Source organism: Fusarium musae, chromosome 7 (genome assembly GCF_019915245.1).
Source record: "Fusarium musae strain F31 chromosome 7, whole genome shotgun sequence".
NCBI classification, from domain to species: domain Eukaryota; kingdom Fungi; phylum Ascomycota; class Sordariomycetes; order Hypocreales; family Nectriaceae; genus Fusarium; species Fusarium musae.
Window position 1 is genome coordinate 2,634,355 of NC_058393.1, and position 20,125 is coordinate 2,654,479.

General features: G+C 48.6%; 5 protein-coding genes across 5 annotated transcripts; 3 read left to right on the plus strand and 2 right to left on the minus strand.

Annotated features, from left to right (window-relative positions):
• Window positions 1-1,825: 1,825 nt before the first annotated feature.
• On the minus strand, window positions 1,826-3,716 carry INDA1_2 (Amino-acid permease inda1; the record flags this gene model as incomplete). Its single annotated transcript, XM_044827560.1, has 4 exons — window positions 1,826-2,086; window positions 2,140-3,260; window positions 3,319-3,376; window positions 3,429-3,716. The coding sequence occupies 4 exons, from the start codon at window positions 3,714-3,716 to the stop codon at window positions 1,826-1,828; spliced, it is 1,728 nt and encodes a 575-aa protein (XP_044678154.1).
• Window positions 3,717-10,224: 6,508 nt separating this feature from the next.
• On the plus strand, window positions 10,225-12,220 carry J7337_009970 (uncharacterized protein; the record flags this gene model as incomplete). Its single annotated transcript, XM_044827561.1, has 7 exons — window positions 10,225-10,413; window positions 10,465-10,708; window positions 10,760-10,849; window positions 10,899-11,110; window positions 11,161-11,635; window positions 11,683-11,924; window positions 11,987-12,220. 7 exons carry the CDS (start codon window positions 10,225-10,227, stop codon window positions 12,218-12,220), a joined length of 1,686 nt encoding a protein of 561 aa, XP_044678155.1.
• A 423-nt stretch (window positions 12,221-12,643) lies between these two features.
• On the minus strand, window positions 12,644-14,949 carry J7337_009971 (uncharacterized protein; the record flags this gene model as incomplete). Its single annotated transcript, XM_044827562.1, has 6 exons — window positions 12,644-13,125; window positions 13,179-13,368; window positions 13,410-13,585; window positions 13,633-13,906; window positions 13,953-14,512; window positions 14,817-14,949. The coding sequence occupies 6 exons, from the start codon at window positions 14,947-14,949 to the stop codon at window positions 12,644-12,646; spliced, it is 1,815 nt and encodes a 604-aa protein (XP_044678156.1).
• Window positions 14,950-16,148: 1,199 nt separating this feature from the next.
• Window positions 16,149-17,190, plus strand: J7337_009972 (uncharacterized protein; the record flags this gene model as incomplete). Its single annotated transcript, XM_044827563.1, has 2 exons — window positions 16,149-16,651; window positions 16,710-17,190. 2 exons carry the CDS (start codon window positions 16,149-16,151, stop codon window positions 17,188-17,190), a joined length of 984 nt encoding a protein of 327 aa, XP_044678157.1.
• A 971-nt stretch (window positions 17,191-18,161) lies between these two features.
• J7337_009973 (uncharacterized protein) lies at window positions 18,162-19,429 on the plus strand (the record flags this gene model as incomplete). The annotated part of the gene is made up of 3 exons (XM_044827564.1): window positions 18,162-18,250; window positions 18,306-19,293; window positions 19,349-19,429. 3 exons carry the CDS (start codon window positions 18,162-18,164, stop codon window positions 19,427-19,429), a joined length of 1,158 nt encoding a protein of 385 aa, XP_044678158.1.
• Window positions 19,430-20,125: the final 696 nt, after the last annotated feature.

Sequence of the window (20,125 nt, forward strand, 5' to 3'; positions counted from 1 at the left end):
ACCTTGTCCGTCACAAACAATTGAGTAATAGTTGAGATCTTTGTATTCTATCTCGTAATTCAAGATGCGAAGTCTGGGGAAGTGGAGGATGGGAGTTTTAACGTTAATATAGTGTTCTTGGCGACCGAAATACACAAGTTGTTGATATAAGATGAAGTGCTGATGATTCTCAACATACGGCTCAGTATAGAAAGCTTCTGGAAAGACGGAAGAACATCAACCGTTTGGAGTTATGAATTGGAGAATGCCCAAAAGAGCATGGGCTACAGGGGTAATGTCCTCTGTACAAGCTCTACCTCACCACATGCGAATTCAACACTCCTTTCACCTTTCTCGCAACCAACAGCCCTCGAGACTTGACCGTTCCATTATTAACACACCCCATTCGACCCAAGACGCTAATTCACAGCAACTCACCGTCCTACGGCCCTGAAACCAGGGTTTGAGGCGGTGCCCGGGGGAGCCAACAATAGTTACCCAACTGGAAGATGTACATACACACATTCCTTCAATGCCTGCAAGACCCCTCAGGCGATTCCCATTCTCCGCACGTCCCCAATAATGATAACAACCCCGCATCATCTCCAATTTCCATCATGTAAAAAATACGTACAAAGAACTACGCTTGAGATTAACCTTGAATTCTTGGTACAGCGCTTATTTATCTAGCTTATCCAGTGGGACCTGGCCCTTGGACTGTTCTGGGGTGCATGCTCCGGGGACTAAGTACTGTACTTGAGTGACTTTGTCTGAGGGAATTACCTCGGGTACCTCTCATTGGGGAGCTGTCGTGCGTGTCATGGCGCGATTTGGAGAACCAAGGACGCCGAGATGTGGGAGCATGGTTCATGTCTCCTATTCTCCGTGTCATATTACGTACTCCCAACGACTGCAAGTCTTGGTGAACATGTGAAGTCGAGTTATGGTCGTTGAGGTCTGTGGATTCTATTACCTATTACCCCAGGATATCTGCCGTTACCGATCATGCTCCCTCTTCTCAATCTGTGTTTGACTTTGTACGTAACAAGATCCGCCTCAAACCTGGAGTTTGTAATACGAACCCCGTATTCTTCCATTGGCTCTTGTCGCTGAGGAAAGGGGTGAAGAGACAACTTACGAATGCCCATCAGGTAGGTACTCTGCTCAAGTCGAGGCCGAGTTGTCATCTCAGACAGATAGTCTCTTTGGACCGAGGCCGTGCAGATCCCGCAATATCGCAACATCAAATATCTGCTTCAGCCAAGTCAACAAGACACTTGAGATATAAGTAGTAGATGTTTGTCAACTCAGTCCTCGACTCAGTCCTTCTTGTCCACACGTGACTATCTGAAGCGAAGACGCAATCTCCAAAACTCCACCATCCACCCATACTGACACATAGGGCGTGCTTCCAGGGCGTCATCTCCACACAATGTCAATATCGAAGTGAACATAGGGCGCGTTTGATCACATCTTGAGAAAAGTTTTCATCCTTTGATGTTTATAAAAGGCTCTTGTAGAACATTTCCAAACCAAACTGCCCTTGCCATAGCCATGGGGAACTTCTTGTCGCCTTTTCACCAATGATTGTGACTTCTTGGCATAACATCCTTGCTCGGCCAAGGGCAGGAATAGTCTTGTTACGACATAACCATCAGACTCATTCACCATGCCACCAAGTAACATTTATAAAGGGCAAAAGGTGTTCAGATTGGCACAATATCATGCTATTATGGTATCTAACGATAAAGAATATACAGGAGATTTGTTCTATGATATACGCTTCCAGTCAAAGCGCCTCTAGTACGCAAATGGGAGAAACAAACTTCATAACAAGACCAAGGCTTTACATGATCTTGTTGAGGAAGCGTCGCCAAGCGGGCCAAGTGGCAACCTTGGCACGGTAAGCGTTGATCTCGTCCCAGTTGTGCTCACGTCGGCCAGTGTCGACATCGATCTTGTCGATTGACAGCCAACCCTCACGCTTCCAGAGATAGCCAATAGCCCAGAAGGCAAGGACAACAGGCAAAGCGAGGTACGAGATGAAGAATCCCTCGACAGTTCCCATACCAGATTCACCAGGAGGAGCAGTGATAGCAACATAGAACTATGGACTTTGTTAACGTCATGTTTGTTTGAACGTGGAATGCGATGACTTACCTGGGCAATAAGGACGAGACAGATGAGGCCGAGACTGATCCAGGAGCCGACAACACCAAAAGCGGCCCTGAAAGGAATCTCATCCAGAGTGTGGCCTTGTCGAGCCCAAGCCTTGCGGAAGCGAATGTGGGCAAGGCAGATAGAACCCCAGGTGAACAGGGTCGAGAGACCAGAAAGAGCCAGGAGCCAGTCAAAGATCTGTCCACCCTTGGGATCAAGGTTGACGAAAGCGATGAAACCCATGAGAATGTGGACAGCGACGGAAACAAGGGGGCGGCCACCACGGTCGATGTAGGTGAACACCTTGGGAGCATATCCGTTCTGAGCCATGGCAGTCAGGGTACGGGAGCCACCGTAAACACAAGACACACCAAGAGAAAGAACAGAGACCAGGATAATGACATTCATGAAGTCAGCGAGACCAGTAAGGCCGGAGTACTCGCCAACAAGCACGAAAGGCGAGGCCTTGGCGTTGGAGTAGCCGGAAATGTTAAGTCGGTCATCAGTGGACTTGATAAGAAGGCCGATGAAGAAGAGACCAAGAACGAAGAACAGGGTGATACGCCAGAAAACCTGCTTGATGGCGCCAGGGAGAGCCTTGGTAGGGTTCTCAGACTCAGCAGCAGCAAGACCAACAAGCTCAGTACCGGCAAAAGAGAAGGCAGCAGTGACGAAGACAGAGCAGAATCCCTTGAAACCGTTCTTGAAAGCACCGGGGTCCTCTCTCCAGTAGCGTGTGCCCCAGTACTCGTTGTATCGACCGTGGGAAGGACCGCCACCGCAGACAAGGACGAGAGAGATGATCATGAAAGCCACAGTAGCTCCGAGCTTGAGGCAAGATGACCAAAACTCTTCCTCAGCGTATCCGATACCGCCAAAGATGTTGATGAGAATGATGGCAACAAGGAAGATTGCAATGAAGATTCCGGGCGAGAGCTCATCATTCCAATATTCAATACAGACAGCACAGATTGTCAGTTCGAGTGGTAAAACGGTAGCCCATTGTGCGACATAGTTCCAACCCATGGCGAAACCCCAAGAAGGATCGATAAAGCGAGACGAGTAGATATAGAAACCACCAGACACGGGATACATGACGGCAAGTTCACCGAGAGCGAAGACTATCAGACAGCTGTTAGTTTTTTGATTGGGAGTGTGGGGTTAGGTACGTGAACATACCAACGTTGAAGATCATAGCACCGATAATGATGAAGTCGATGAGAACAGAACCAGGACCCTTGAAACATGTTAGTATCGGACATGGACTGCACAGACAGAACTAGACTTACGCCAGTGTAAAGGGCCTTTCCTGAGCCGACGAAGAAACCAGCACCGATAGAACCACCGATGGCAATCATCTGAAGATGGCGAGGCTTCATACGACGATCAAGCTCATGGTCACCGGTGTCCCTTCGGCGCTGGAAGGACTCGAGAGTGAGACCATTTCGGGTCCACTTGCTTTCCTCCTGGAAGGCGAAGCCACCACCGGCCTGGACATCGCCAGGGTGCTCGGTGATGGTAGTGCCCTTCTCCTGGGACACATTGGTCGGGTTGTCGCTGGAACTCTTTGATTCCATCTTGACGTTTCCCCCGTGGGTAACTCTTGAAGAGTCAGGGCTTAAAGAATGATAGGAAAGGTCAAGTGACCTTGGTCTTTTGGATGAAGAAGAAACGGTGATGGGCGGGAGCAACGGTCATGAACGAGGGAAACGAGTCTTCTTAAATATAAGTTGGACAAGGGAGAAGACCAAGACGACCCGGGGTCTCGTTAGAGTCTGTGCCCTAGAGGCGAAGACGGCCGCCATAGTGGAAAGGATGGATTGAATGGATTCGTTCGAGTCGAAGTTCTAGTGAGGCCCCAGGTTTGACTAGACTAGGTTACTGGGCATACCCCTAGTTTCCTGTATGTCGCCGATCACCAACAAGTTGGAAGCCTTGAAGCGCATCCGTGGAAGCGCAGTGGAGAGAGAGAGGAGAGGGTCCGAAGTGCCAAGAGCCGCGATACGGAAGAACATGGATGATTGGGGTAGGTCGAAAGATTCAGATGGCGGAGCGGAGACCATCGCCGACATGCGACCAGGACAAGGCGAAGGGAAGGAAGGGGCAACATGATTCCGATTCGATAGGTTCAGTATCGATGTCGCGGTTATGCACACCCCTTGTTTCGTGGGAAAGAACGACGCATGCAATGTACCTTAATGAGGGTGAGAATGAGATTTGGGAAGAGGCAACATCCATCCATCAACAGCAAAAGGACTGGGGAAGTCGCAGCCACAACCCATGCTTCCCGTGCCGCCTCATCAAAGCGCATGCATTACTCTCACTCTTTCTCTTCCTCTCTGTCTTACACCCCATAGGCTCACTTCTACCTTCCAATCTCACCCGCCATGGCTCAACATTGCTCACTCGTAAAAAGGACTCGACCCGTTTCTGAGACATTTCGTAGGTAGGCATTGACCAGGGGAAACAAGAGAGAGCTCAAGCCATGCAAGACGATCAACCTAATTCAAGGTAAAGTGGAGATTTGGAGAGGAACGATATCCTTGAAAGACGCTAAACTTTACTCCACCTCCGAGGGAAGGTACCGGTACATCGTTGAGGTACCTCTTGCCATACTTTGCCCCATTGTCACTTCTGACATTGGTGAAAGGCAAATAATGCCCCTCTTTGATTTCTTGATTCTTCTCAGGTTCATTGAGAAAAGCCGAGATCAAGCCATTGCTATCTTTGCAATCTTTCACTGAATGATACTCTTACCATACGAAAACTCTGATACAATCATCAACACACTAAGAGACTCGGACCATGCTTTTCGACTCTTCTGGCATCCAATATTAAACCTCAGCTGCCAAGCTTTCACTATCACTCAGTCAGCAATAGACATATGCAACCGTATGTGCACTGAGCGAACTTTTGTTCCTCCTCTCAGAGATGCGTAGAGGTTTGGGGTCCATATGTGACCTACACCATGTGGCAGACATTGCAGATACACAAGAAGAGCAATTACAGTGAAATCCTCCAATCAACATTCCCATGTTAGATATTCGGGCCAGATATCAACTTGACGCCGTTTCGGGAGCCTCTGATTACCGAAACACTGGCTCAGCATGATTCCAAGCAGCTTGGCATCTGTCTCAATGATACCCAAATTACCCATCTCGTACAGCCCCCACCTGCTCTCTTAGGTGATACTGTCACCTCATGTCAGTCTTTCGGTAACTCGTGTTCGATATGAGTCTACCTGAGTTGATCCCTTGGGCCACTCATGCTGTCCCTCGGTTTCACGACTCTTCACTCGTGCGATTCGCAGGTGATTTTAGAGTATGACAGGGCTAATGGCGCCTCCTACCACATCTTGCAGAACCTGACAGGGGTGGGAGCATGCCTAGAAAATAGCTTTCTTCTAGAAGGGTGGCGCAGTGACGAAGTGTCCATTACCTTGCTGTTTGGCTTCCCGATTGGCGCTAATGAAACCAAAAAGGACCTGCAGTCATCAGTACACGTCGATCGCACAAGAAGGGTTGATGAAGGGAAAGGTTGAAATGCTGAGTTGGTCGAAGCTCACAGACCCCGGGCATATCCTACCGTGGTGCGACATCAGCTATCTTTGTGAGAGGGACTGTGATAACACCAACTCAACAGCAAAATCGCGGTTTCAAACCGGTTCCCAGCCCAGGTTTCCCACTATTGATAGCGGTGCGCGGTTATTTTGCCGCCGCGGCAGTCGGGCTTCCCACAAAGGGAGCGTTCAGCTTCAGAGATGTACCTACAGTACATTACGTTTCATCCTCCAGATTTTGAGATCTTGCTGCGAATCCCATCTACGGGGTAATACGTAACAGTTTGCTCTCAAACTGCCTTACCCCGTGGGCAAATCGCCATGAATCTGGGGAGAGCTCCATCGTCCTCAGACAGAACCACCAGCAACTGTCCTTTGAGGAAGTCGCTCAAAGTTTTGTACGTAATGCAATTCTTCTGGCGAGGTTTTTGTGGCCATCGCTGTTGAGGCCCCGTTGTTTTGACTTGAAGCATGGAGCACGGGCTATGACAAGGCCGGACATGACCGGCTGGGCACCCTTGCAGTCCCCGCAAGACCAGTTCCAGCGTTATCAAATGTTGCCCCTGACCTTGCAGGTTATTGTGTCCATTACATAGACACGCGACTCAGCTTGAAATGACAATAAGAGAACAGTCACCATATCAAACGGTAATCGATAACCGAGCTGGAAGCTTTTGTTAGTGTCTTTTGCATTACCCGTCCCGAGTTGGCCGATTTCACGGGCCGACGAGAGGAAAATTATTACCTGCAATAACCTGCGGCGCTTTCTTCATTTGGTTGGAGAGCCGCAGGGGTTGTTTTAAGCATTAAGCTTACCTTCAACGAGCCACACCTGACAACCCAAAAGTCAGTGTGTGTACGTGTAATTACCCGAGCTGCAGATGTACAGTACATTGTGTGGTACGGATAGACAACCAGCAAATGCTGACTGGCATGTGTTTGGACTGATACTTACTTGCAAAGCTTATTACACTGACTAGTTACACCTCATCCGCGGCTCGAAGATGTCCTCGATCCATTAAGAAAGCCGACCCAGATCTACTTTCAACCAAAGCCAAGAGATACATCAAGCCTCACAACGCAAATGTAACCACCCATCGGGATCCTGATGCAATATACTGCAAATCAATCAGCCTTGCAGGTTTTCGAGAAGAAGTCGATACAGGGTAGTCGTAGGCCAGCATTTCGAAACTGTCGAATCAGAATGGTATCTGACTCTGACGCGTATCTCAATCAAGTCTTAGTCCCAATACAGCAGGTTGGTTGAATCGGCCGCTGACCTTCCGCTCTAGGCATGTCTCTGCGCCGTAGAACTTTATTGCAGCATGTCTTAGTCCCTTATCACTTGGCAACAGGTGATAACGAGTTGTTACTTGTCGAGCACGGGCAAGTAAGCTGTTGCATATATAAAGCCCCAGTTCCGCCAAGACTCGAGCCAAGACTGTTGGCAAGATGACCGCTACATTTCAGGCTGTTCATACGCTTCGTATACTAGGTATACTTGGCTACGCTACTGAGTACGGAGTACCTACTACCTAGGGCCCTATCTGCCTCGGTTGCTTGACCTCCCGTCGATCCCGTTGCCCCTATCATCTCTGGCTGTTCGACCCTGCAGCATGTAGCTGTACCTACGCCGCAATTCCTCATGATCCTCCGGCCAGTCGCAAAAGCCTCTGCAAATCATGTCGTCAGAAGACTAAGACTGTTATGCTTAATGACCAGTTCGCCCCACGGATTGACCTTATCTAAACGACACCTCGTCGGCCGAATACAAATGCATCTAGAAGTTACAAATCGCCAAGATGAACGAGCTGGCAGAAACCGGGGGCCGTGGTGTTGTCCTTGGCATTGGGGCTTCTTGCGGGCGCTGGTCATGTCACGGTAACGCTGTGCTTTGGCCACCTCGGCGATGCCGCTGTTCACGGTTGAACACTGGGTATATCGCATTGGGATGCAGGGTAATTGAGGTAAAAATGGGTGTAGTCGAGCTGTCAAGGCATCGTTTAGGTGCCAATTGTCCAACAGATGGTATAGAGCTGGCTGTTCTGTCTTTGGATGATGCTAGTGTCTTGGCCAGATATTTTGCATGGCCAAGACGGATGGTTGTTCCAGGGTAAGGGAAGTGATCTCGCTGTCACATCTCATGCCCAGCACGCCCAGATTTTGGCAGAACAATGGAATTGTTCTTTTGGAAAAGTACCCTTGATTGGCCATGAATTTGACTTCATTGTTCTAATTCGGTACAAGCCAATACCTGTTTCTTTTTTCTGACTGTGGTGAGGTGGGATGTGAGTATATCCTTTAATAAATGGATAATTCAAGAGTCAACCCTTTTCAGCTTCCCATAGTAGTCCTCGACAGTATGGGGCGCTGCTCGTCCTGGCCAGTGAAATCATTGTTGAATGCACTTTCTGGACCTGATGCGATTTCTCAAAGCATAGTCACAACTGTTATACTCGACTTTGATGTCTCTAGAATAGTCCTTTTTGAAGTCTCTTGAATATAGTGAAACCTTCGCATTGCCCCAGCGAGATTTATCAAGCAAGACATTAACAATGGTTGTGTGACTGAATACAGTCGGAATATGAGAGGTAAGACAGATACAGCCATCAACAGATCAACAATGGATATCCGCGACTGTTTGATGACTTTGACTTCATGATCAAAACCAGGTGTTCAACGACCCCGATAAGGCGACTCTTATATTCTTTAACCCTGTGTAACAATTGCATTCATATGACATAGGATCGCCGTTTTGAAAATGTATACAGCCTCTTAAGGACAGGAGTATCTTGTGCCATTGTTTCCAGTAGAGACTCGCCATGGAGCAAGTGCCTCAATGCTTTTGGGGCCGTAGCAACCTCAAAGAATCGAAATATCATTCAATACTGATAGATATATTCTACAGTTGTATATGATTCTCTTTGTTGCAAGTTTCCGCGACGTGGCTTAAGATGAGTTAGCTGGCCACGCACACGTTTACACTATGCTTTTGTAATTATTACTCAGCCGAATGAATATTTGACGTATTTCAGAGACACGTACTTCTTTTGGAGAGCATTTCTATGGTATTTCTGTCTGGTCTGTTAGAGTTGGGCGCTGGACAAAATCAGATAGAAATATCTGCCACCGCCACTTGTGCTCTCTGTGCTTGAAAGGTGGCCGACCTTGCCGTCCAAGTTACCATTAAGGCCGAGCTAGCCTTAGCGTATCAAATACTCCGTCGTGTTGCATTTTGACCTGAGATAAGTCGCCGTTCGAGAACTGGATTGCATGAGACTATCATAAATACTGGTGGTGCCAGGACTCAACTCATAGGTTTTGGCTGAAACAATGCAATGCAAATGTTTCGACCCCGATCCAATGAGAACAGAATCCACGAAGGATAGAAAGGATTTCAATATCGTGGTATGTTGTACATTCTGCTGGACGAAGATGATAGTGACTGTTTGACACGTGGGCGTCATGCAACGTGCAAATGATCGTATCAGAAAGAGTCCCAGTCCATTGGGTCGGCCTAGGCTTGCTGCAGAACGCCACCGGGACGCAGGCCGCCCTCTAATGACATGAAGTATCAGAGCCTCCTATACAACACCTGATGGCAGGCATGACAGGGGATGCAAGACATCGGGACTCCGCGCCGATGAGATACAGAATGCCTCATGATAGTCGACGTTATCATACTTTAATGTCTCGCCGAGTCGTAGACATGATAAGAAGAGGATTGCCTCTTTATATCAAGAAACTTGATAACACTTGCCTAAACACAGCTGAGTTATCAGACATTTATCAGATACTGAATCGAAGACGTTGGGTACGGTTATGAAATTGTCTCACGGGATTAGATGCCAACTAACTCTCGCCGTTTTCCCCGATTCACCCCTCGCGGTACCCTTCCTCATTCACGTCAAAAGTGGCTTATCGCCCTGACTGACTGATACCATGCCTAGCTCGGCCCAGCTCCTCCTTACCATCGGCAGATAACCATGATAAGATCAACATGTTGCGCAGCGATTTCATCATCGGAAGCACATCCGTAGCGCCACGGAGAGGCTAAACTCCACTGCTATCACATAGAATGGGCTCTAACCAATGGTTCACAACCTCACGACGAGTCTCGACTGATAGACGCTCGAAAGCTAGCTCGTTCTGGCCTAGTCGACGCTGGGGTAGAATCCGGGGTAACTTTAAACACTCAGTGGGTGTCGTAAATGCCTGATAGCGTTTTGATAGCCTGTTTTTCTTTCATCCTCCTCCCTTGATGCTTGATATAGAGATAGCCCTCGCGGATACTTTCCCGTAGAATCCAATCACGATACGATCGCCATGTTGGTACAATTTCCCCAGACTCTTTCACCCCCTAGTATTATGAGACAGCTCCATCACGTATGAAGAAAACAGTATAAAGACGTACGATCGCCGTCGTGCAGAAAAGATGGATCCCAGCAAGCTCCCACTCCAGGGTTCTCATCTCCATACAACAGCTTAACTGAACTTGAATTCGTTTTGAGAGATCCTTCTTCATCATGCGTCGAGAAAGTATTCACGATGTCAACATTCCAGCTGGAATGACAGAAAAGTCCCGCGGTTCGATGACGAAAGATGAGGGTCTTGACCTCGCAGCTTCACGAAGCATTGATGAAGTTCAAGCTATTGAAATGCAAGAGGGCAAACATGGACAATTCCATCGATCCTTTACACCAAGACAAGTTCATGTAAGTCCCATAAACCAGAATCACTCGCAATACTGACATGTCCTTTTCAAGATCATTGCCCTAGGTTCCAATATCGGCTCGGGCGTCTTCATCGCTACCGGAAAAGCCCTCGCGACTGGCGGCCCAGGAAACATGGTGATTGCATATTTCATGGTGTGCTCATGTGTCTGGGCTGTTTTACAATCGTTGTCAGAAATGACCATTGCGTTCCCTGTTTCAGGAAACTATATCGACTATGCTGATCGTTGGGTTGATCCCGCTCTGGCTTTTGGAGCAGGTTTCGCCGAGTGGCTTGGTTCGTTACTCCTGAACTTGATTTTAAGACATGTACCCTGACTTGTCATAGGCTGGACTGCTATTGTCTCTGCTGAGGCAGGTTTCTTCCATATCTTGGTAGGATATTGGTCTGGGGGCTCGTTTCCTTTGGCTGCATCACGTAAGTTCTACCCCTCAGTCCTTTTGAATCTAGCTAACGAGTCTTGTAGTCAGCATCTTCATGTTTGCCTGTCTCGTTATCTTTCTTCTCCCGAACACCGTATTCGCCTGGTTTGAATATGTGACGTCCTTGATCAAGATTTTCCTCTTCTTGATTATCATTACTCTATCCTTGGCTTTGGTTCTTGGAGCTGGTCCTAATGGTTATGTTCATCACGGAGAGACATGGACTGACCTACCAGCATTCTTGAACGGCTTCTCTGTAAGTCTCGAAGTAGAATCTTTTAGATTTTCTCTTGCTAACAATTTTAGGGATTTGCCAACTGTGCACTCCTCGCTACTTGGGCCGTCGGTGACCAAGTCTTCATCGGTATCATGGGCGGTGAAGCTGAGAGCCCACGCTTCTCCCTCGCTCACGCCACCAAGCTCGTTCCCTTCCGAGTCAACTTCATCTACATGCTCAGCGTCATCTTTATCACCCTCCTCGTTCCTTCCAACGACCCTCGTCTTCTCGGTGGAGGTGGTGTTGCCGCTTCACCCTTCGTCGTTGCTGTTACAGACTCTGGGATTCCCGGTATCTCTTCGCTCCTGAACGCTGGAATGATCTGTGGTGTCCTTGGCATCGCTGCTGAGTCAGTCTATCTCTCGTCACGAGTCCTGCGAACTATGGCTCATCAGGGTCTTATTTCTACACGTCTTGCACATGTCGATGATAAGGGACGCCCCAGGCTTGCTTTGATCATCACATCTGTTGTTGCTGTCGTTCTTGGATACATTCAACTTTCTGGTAAGTGGCCCCTCACACTCTGAGAATTACGACTAACGTTGTTGTAGCTGGTGGTCTTACTGTCCTGAACTGGCTGATCTCCATTACAAGCGCCTCATTCTTCACAAACTGGATCATCATCTCCTTCACAAACTACCGATTCCACTGTGCTCTGAAGGCCCAGAACGACAAACTCTTCTCAGAGACTTATGCCTGGCGATCGAGTGCTTGGCCCATTGCACCAGCTTGGTTGATGCTCATCTCCGTCATGTTGCTGGTCTGCTGTATTTACTCCGGAATCAAGCCTGTTGTAAGTAACCTCCTCAACAATCCTCAGTCTATACGAGCAATCATCTAACTCATACTTCACAGGGTGGCGCTGGCTTTTCTGCCTCCAACTTCTTCCAATACATGATTGGTGTTCTTGTCATCTTTGGCTTCACTGCTGGATACAAGGTCATATTCCGAACTCCCTGGAGAGATCCTGCCACCGCCGACTGTCTCACCGGTCGACGACACTTAAGCGTCGATGAGATCAAGCAACTCGACGAGTACTATGCTAAGCCCAAGTGGAGGCGCTTCCTCACTTATGTTCAGCTGTGGTAAATACCACGTCTTGAAAGTTGTATGATAGTGTCGAGGTCTTGGTTACGGATGTATTCCGTAGGTTTCGGAGACTATTCATAGCATACTGTTGAAGCTTTTTCGCATTGTCCTCATCTACATATAAACCTCATCTTCGGTGATGTGCTCGTGATTTGTGTATGGAAGCAGGAAACCATTCCACTATGAAAGCTTCTACGGGTAGTTCGAGAGAGCTAGAGCGATGTCACTGACTCGATGCACAATTCTAAAATCTTATCTCGTTTAGTAACTGACCAGAAAGAAGGATGACGAAAGGACAATTTTTGACGTCGACTTTGCACTTCCAGGGGATAGAGGAGAACTAAACATACTACCCAGCGTTACAGGACACGCAATGATGAATCTAAATTATACTGTTTGTATTCAAGTTGTACTTTTCGACGCTCACACACCGTCCACATCCTCCGCCATCGGATCCTCCGGCCACGGCCATGTCAAACTATCAATATCCAGCGAATTGGCAATATTCAGCAGCTGTTCCGCACTAAGTTCATAGTTCAGCCCCAATCCAAGGTCATCATCCGACTCAAAACTGAAAGGCTCGGCATAATCAGTGACAGAGCCTGTGCCACTGTCTATGTCATTCATAAAACCCTGTCGAGGCGTGTTTGGGCCCTGTGTCGCAACCACAGGCCTCGAGTCATTGTTGGCGAGGAAGCCTTTGAGTAAGTCTTCTAGTTGCTTCAGTTCAGCAGCCACCATGTTAGCCACAAGATTGCCTCTCGAGTTCATTTCGTCGAAGAGACCGTAGGCGCGTTGCGTCCAGGGAGTATGGTCTGGTAGTAGCGATGAGTCGATCGCAGCAGCCATGAGCAGTGCGATTGTAGCACTGAAGGCGGCGTCCTGATCGAACTTCAGGAATGTTTCTATCCGAGAATAAGTAGCACACTCAAATAAAAGCTGGGACCGGAGAACTGACCTAAGAGTCCTTGCTCAGAAAGACTGGAGAGGATCCTCAAAATCTGCTGAGCCGACTCGGTGCACATTTGGACTAGCCCTTTCACACTCTCTGATTGTAGCCAATGCATCAAAGCTACCTCTAAGTGACCAAGCCTGGAAAGCAGGAACGTGTATAGCAGTGGTCTCGTAGTGAGAATGATGCACTTATTCTGTTAGAAGTTGGTAGTCAGAGGGAGACAGACGAGCTTACTTGGTGTTGCATCAAATGAAGATGTGCTGATATTCGTGATATGCCAGCCATCCCCTCGCTTGCCTGAATCTCAAAGGACTTATTCAATCGTTCTGTTACAGTAGCGATACTCTTGAGAACAGACTGGGTAGCGGCCAGGTATCGACTGTCAAGCTTTCCTTCAAGGCCATAAACGGCTGCAAAGGTTAGTAACTATGTCTCTGTAGCACAAGAACACACGCACTCTGATTTATCTTTGCAAGAACCCTGCAGAAGTCAACATGTATCTTCAGAGCCTCTAGCTTTTGCGGTTGTCCTGGGAACTCGGGAAAGCGTGCGCTTATCGTCTCGTCAGCTATGCTGAGCGGAAGTCCCAGAAGCGAAATCAGCTGGCGTTCGAGAACATAGAGTGTCCAGAACACATGTCGGCTTCTCTGTACGTAAGCTGCGTCAAGAGCATCGGATTGCATCTCAGTATGCATACCGTGTTCCAAGCCATGACGAAGCGCGGAGCAGACCTGATGCCGTTAGTTACTATACATATTAAAAGAGCCAGTCGCTTACCAGACGATATGCCTGTTGTATGTGATCCACAGATTGCAGATATAAAGCAGCGCAGCAAAGAACCTGCATCTCCTCTATGATATCGCAATCAAAGAAGTTGAAATCGGGCATGAGCTTCATGGCTTGTATGAAGAAGTCACCTCCAGGAGGCCGTCTCGACTTGGTTGATTGAACCACGAAAGCCTTCCCAAACGCCAGGACAAGAAGGTAGTGAACGAACCACAAAGGTTCTGCACGGGAATATTCAGTAGGGTTCTCATGGAACAGACGGAAGCGTTCCATGAAGATGTCCTCATCAAATAGGCTGTACAGCCAACCGCAGTGAAACTTGACCGAGTTCATGAGATACAGAGCAAAGTCTTGAGTTGGCAGGGCAGACATGTCTGGAGCATCCTGTGCCGTCAACTTTCTAGTTCCATCCCATCTTAGATCGAAGACCTTTCCCTCAGTGCCGGTGAAGTGCAGATTGTGCATTGATAATGGACGGCCTTTGACACGTTCGTGGGTCATGGTCAAGACTCGCTTGTTGAAGGACCAATTTGATGATGTTCCCATGAAAACTGACGATAAGTTAATACTCAATTTGAAGTGCTAACTCCTTAGACGAGAGAGTATGGACTTACGGATGTGTCCTGTGACGCTTGGAACAAAGTCATACGTGTGGAAGGCTAATGGATTCGTGAGGGGAGCTTTGCCTTCGCCATTGAGTTGTCGTTGATCTTGTGCCTCAGCTGTTCCATATGGCGATATTGAAGCTGAAGTCTTTATCACTTGTTCTGAGATCTCGTTGCTCTCGGTAGATATTGGCATACGATCACCTGGTACTCTTAGTGAGAGGCCCATGGGAGACCAACAAAGACTTACTCAAATCGATGCTCCGTGACCGGCCAGCGGTAGCCTCAAGAAGGGAGTGCTCTTCTGACTTGCTCTCCAAGGCCGCCAACCTCTCTTGGAGACGGTTGATATACCTGGGAGGGATATGTAAGCATGGCTTCATTGATACTTCTTGGTATCGACTTACCCTCTCGAGACAACAACTTTACGTGATTCATCATCAAATTGACACACTGACCCCCTCTTATCGCATTGCTGACATGGTTGCGACCCAGAACATCGAATCTTTTGATCTCGACATCTTACACAGCTGATAATCTCAAGTCAGTTGTTGAGCCCCTATCGTCAAGATAAGAACATACGCTTTGGGAACACGCTTCCTTGCATTATTTGGTCTTGTAGCATTGGCTCTTGTAGACGATGACATCACCCTTGGGATTAAAACACAAAAGAGGCACAGAAATGTTTAATGGCAATGATATCGATGTATGAACAAAACAAAACAAAACGATGGCATCCTTGTGACTCTCCATACTTGACGGGTAGGTTTCCGCAGAGAGGGAGAGCGGGGTAGGGATTGATAGGAACTCAGAGCCGAAAGGGAAGAATGGAAGTATTCTAGAACGAGTGGGTAATACAAGACGATTGGTCTTGCGGAGTTGATCGTCTACTGTTCCTGATTGCGTTAGGTAGATCGCTCATGTTAATTCAAGGTCCGACTATTGCCTGTAATATGGACGAAAATGGCCATGAAAGAGACCTGCTTGACCTGTGATCAAGGCATGGATTGAAGCTGATCTCTCGTCTTATGAAAGCCGCATGATACAACGTTGCAAAGACGCATGGTAATTATGCGAATTGATGTTTAAAAATAGCCTATCATGACCTCGTAATGGTAGAAGCACATTAACTCATACTGTCTTCAGCCAAAACAATAATTATCCATGAAGTCGGATTCGTTACTCACTTTGACCTCACCGAGTACGCCACTCGGCAAGAAAGTATTCTTTAGACCACACGAAACGCAATTACTAGGCATTCCCATGTTCATTCCTGATTCTCCCGACGAGCTGCTTTGTGGATGGACCAAGCTAACGAGCGGCTGAAGGCTGAAGCTTATGGGCTAAGCTGGTGGCTTGCAGGCTGAGCTTTTGCATGTGCGACAAACAAGATCTTTGCGGAAGAAAGGGACCTTGCTGTTGTGCTTATTTTAACCTTGATTGAAATCTTGACTGCTAGGTTGTATTCTTATAAGAGGGGAGCAATACCCATGCATTGAGTCATCATACTCACCTCCATACATCTACACCAACACCAGTAACCCCGACTTACACAGCCTAATAGTCTTGCTACTGAACAACAATGTTCGGCTTTCATCTCAGCTATCAGTGGCTTCACTATACTCGACCTTCAGGGCCTCCATCTCCAGTCCCTGAAGGTCTCGAGCGTCACTGGGTAAACACACTCCAAGGCCGAATCGAAGTCCTCTCCAATACCCCATCAATCACCAACAAGTTCAATGGCCCTCCCATCGTCTTCTGCCATGGCGGCATGGGCTGCGCGTGGGTATGGACAGAATACATGCAATATCTAGCAGCACGCGGTGTCCAATGCTACGCAGTCTCATTGCGTGGCCACGGTGAATCATGGCATCCATCGTATTTCCGCATGGTCTTTGCAACCCCTCGAAGTGCCTTGGCTTCTGATCTCGTTGCGGCTATAGAGTGGGTGCAGACGAGGGAAGAGAGGGAGGTTGTGCTTGTTGGACATTCAAGTGGTGGTGGTTTGAGTCAAGGTGTTCTTAGCGATGGATTGGCTAATGTGAAAGCACTTGCTTTGCTGGGTGCAGTCCCAGGGTTTGGATCGTGAGTCAAGATAAACACGTATCTCGGAGCCCCTACCAGGATACTAACACAGTCGCAGAATGGGCGTGTATATGAATTGGTGGAAGATGGACCCATGGTTCACCATACGACTGATCTTCCATCTCTGGCACTCCAACTCACCTCTCTCCCACCCAAAGCTCACCCAAAGAGCCTTTTTTGGCGACAAGTTCCCTCTCTCATCCGTCATCCCGTTCCAACGTCACATGAACCGCTATGAGAGTTACTTGTGGCCTTTCAGCATGATGTACAGCTTCACGTCGCCATCAAGCATCCTGAGTCATATTCGCAATGACGGCGCCAGCGGCGAAAAGGTTCTCGTGATGGCAGGTACTCAAGATAAGCTCATGACAGGTCCCGTGACGGACAAGACAGCGAAATTTTACCGTGAGGCTGGAAATGACAAGCGAGATGGTGTAAGACTACAATTCGTTGAGGGAGCAGGGCATCATTTACAGAACGATGTTCAATGGGAAGATGGTGCAGAGAAGTTGTTTGAGTTTTATAAAGGTATCGCATGAGGGTCTTTTAGAACTGGCCGAATGTTGATCATATTCGGTCGGTCTACCGTTTGCTATCGTTACTTTAGATCGGGACCCTTCCCGTAGAGCGCTCGCAACTCCATCATGATAATTAACTAATATCATTCGATATTGTACGCCCCGAATCAGCGGAAACGCTTAGGTATCATATGAAAATATCGGTTCGACATAATCGGTTCAAGATCCCGAGAGATGGCCGAATCATCGTCCACTCAATTCAATCCTGTCGCTCCGGTAGCGGCCTCACATAACCCGAGCTAACCTAGACACGACAGTGGGAAAGCTCCGTTTGCTGTGCTGAAAGAAGCAAAAAACGGGGACGGAAGACAGGGGATTCCGGGGCTAGAGTCAGGACGCTCAGCGCATTTCCCTAGGCGAAGTTCCCTCTTCCTCTTCCCCTGAGGCAATTCGTAGGACTCTGAATCAACAACCTCAAAATCCTCTTTTTACTGCTTAAAAAACTCTTGGGTTGCGTGACGTTTATATCTCGGTGCTTCATAGACCCGAAAACCCCGGCTTCTGTGCCCCGAATCGGAAGCCTACCGACGTTCTCTATCCTCTCGGCCTTCTTCCGTTGCAGCAGGCACATTTGCTTGCGGCACCGCAAAACGAGACCTTCAGGGCCTCAGGCAGTCAACCTGGCGCCCCTTCAGCGGTTGTCGTCCGTGGCAGTGGGGGTTGGTGCAGCAGCCAGTCGTAGCCTGTTAAGATCGGCACTTGCAATGGAGGGGAGAAAGGTCCGGGTGCCCCGCGCTACGGAGCTGTCCGCCGAGAGCCCCTCTTCTTCGGCGGGCTTCAAGACGTATTCGGCCGCTGGAACTGCATCTGCGTCGGCCGATAGGATCTCTCTCGTCTCAGGTCACTTGTCGTCTTCTTCTTATACCGCGGCTTCTCCTGCTCAAGCCTCAGTTTCTACCCAAGCTCGTCGTCTTTCAACATCCACAGCCACCATGTCTTCTCAACCTGAACACGCTACTCTCCTCATTCCTGGACCCATTGAGTTCGATGATGAGGTCCTCAAGTCCATGGGCCACTACAGGTACGTTCGCGTGATGTGATTGATAATATCTCGCTTGCTAATACTTGTCACACAGTGAGAGCCACGTCGGCCCCGGCTTCGTCAACACCTTCGGCGAGACCCTCACCCTGACCCGCAAGCTATTCCAATCGACCGACCCCTCCGCCCAGCCCTACGTTATCTCCGGTTCCGGTACCCTGGGATGGGATATTGTTGCTGCCAACCTTGTCGAGGCCGGTGAGAACGCCCTCGTTCTCAGCACTGGATACTTTGGTGATGGCTTCGCCGACTGCCTGCGCGCCTACGGTGCCAACGTCACCAAGCTCGACGGTGAAGTTGGCGGCCGACCTCAGCTCCCCGAGATCGAGAAGGCTCTTTCCGAGAAGAAGTACAAGATCCTCACAGTCACCCACGTCGACACATCGACTGGTGTCCTGAGTGAGCTTAAGAACCTTGCTGCTACTGTCCGCCGTGTCTCCCCCGAGACTCTCGTTATCGTCGATGGTGTCTGCAGTGTTGCCTGTGAGGAGATCGCTTTCGATGAGTGGGGTCTGGATGGTGTTGTTACTGCCAGCCAGAAGGCCATTGGTGTTCCCGCTGGTCTCTCCATCTCATTCTTCAGCGGCCGAGCTGTCGCCGCTGCTCTTGAGAACCGCAAGACTCCCATTCCCGCTTACTTTGCCTCCCTGAAGAACTGGACACCCATCATGAAGAACTACGAGGCCAAGAAGCCCTCTTACTTCGCTACTCCTTCTCCCCAGCTCATCCACGCCCTCCACACTAGCCTTACTCAGATCCTTACTAAGCCCCTGTCTGAGCGATTCCAGGGCCACATCGAGGTCTCCAACAAGGTCAAGAAGGCTGTTACCGACCTTGGTCTGAAGGTCGTTGCTACTAAACCTGAGGACCAGGCTCACGCCATGACTGCTATTTACCTGCCTGATGGCATTGGCGCTGCTGATGTTCTGCCCAAGTTGGCCGCCAAGGGTGTTGTCTTTGCTGGTGGTATTCACAAGGCTATTGCTCCCAAGTATATCCGATTCGGCCATATGGGAGTCAGCGCTGTAAGTGTATCTGAATTTGTCTACTCGAGATAACCTGCTAACATGGTTTTGATAGCTTGACCCCAGCCGAAACCACATCGAGAAGGCTCTCAGCGCTCTTAAGGATAGCTTGTTCGAGGTTGGCTACAAGGCTTAGAAATGGAGTGAACGAATATCAACATCGCTTGAAGATGGCCAAAAGAAAGACGGCATATTGTCAGTTCTTGGCCGTCCATGCAAAAAAGTTAAATAATGAAACTATGGCTGGCCATGTATGGATATCTGGATACAAACAGAGCCAACTATAGAGGGTTGGCCAGTATTGTCTTTTGTCGATAGAGCGAGCCTTGAAAAAATATGATACTCTGATGACCGACGTGTCTAGATATGGTTCGTTGAGTTTTGTGAGCTATCAGTTTATGCCTGGTGATGTTGTCTGCTGTCATGAAGGGTGCGACAATCCCTCTCGTTTATGCAGAACATCAACGCTAGATACAGTTCATGACAGCCTAAATATTAACATGCTTCAAGAGGTAGTCCTGGATATATGTTTGGCTTGTGGTTGTTATCATACAAGGCATCTCAGATTACGATCGTGATTCTGGTAGCCGCATGCGGTAATTTCAGCTCACAGCTTTTGTACGAGATGGACAAACAGGCGCTGTTGTCAAACCCAGAGCGAATCATGAGATCGATCGATTAATTAATTATGCGCCGGGGAGGCTGGGGAGTTTCGGTAAGTTCAAGTACCACTACAAAGATCCCAGCGTCATGGGTCCGGCAATCCGTTAGCTGAGCTCCCTTTTGGTATGAGAAATGCGCAGTGACAGCATCAACCGCCGTCACGGATCAA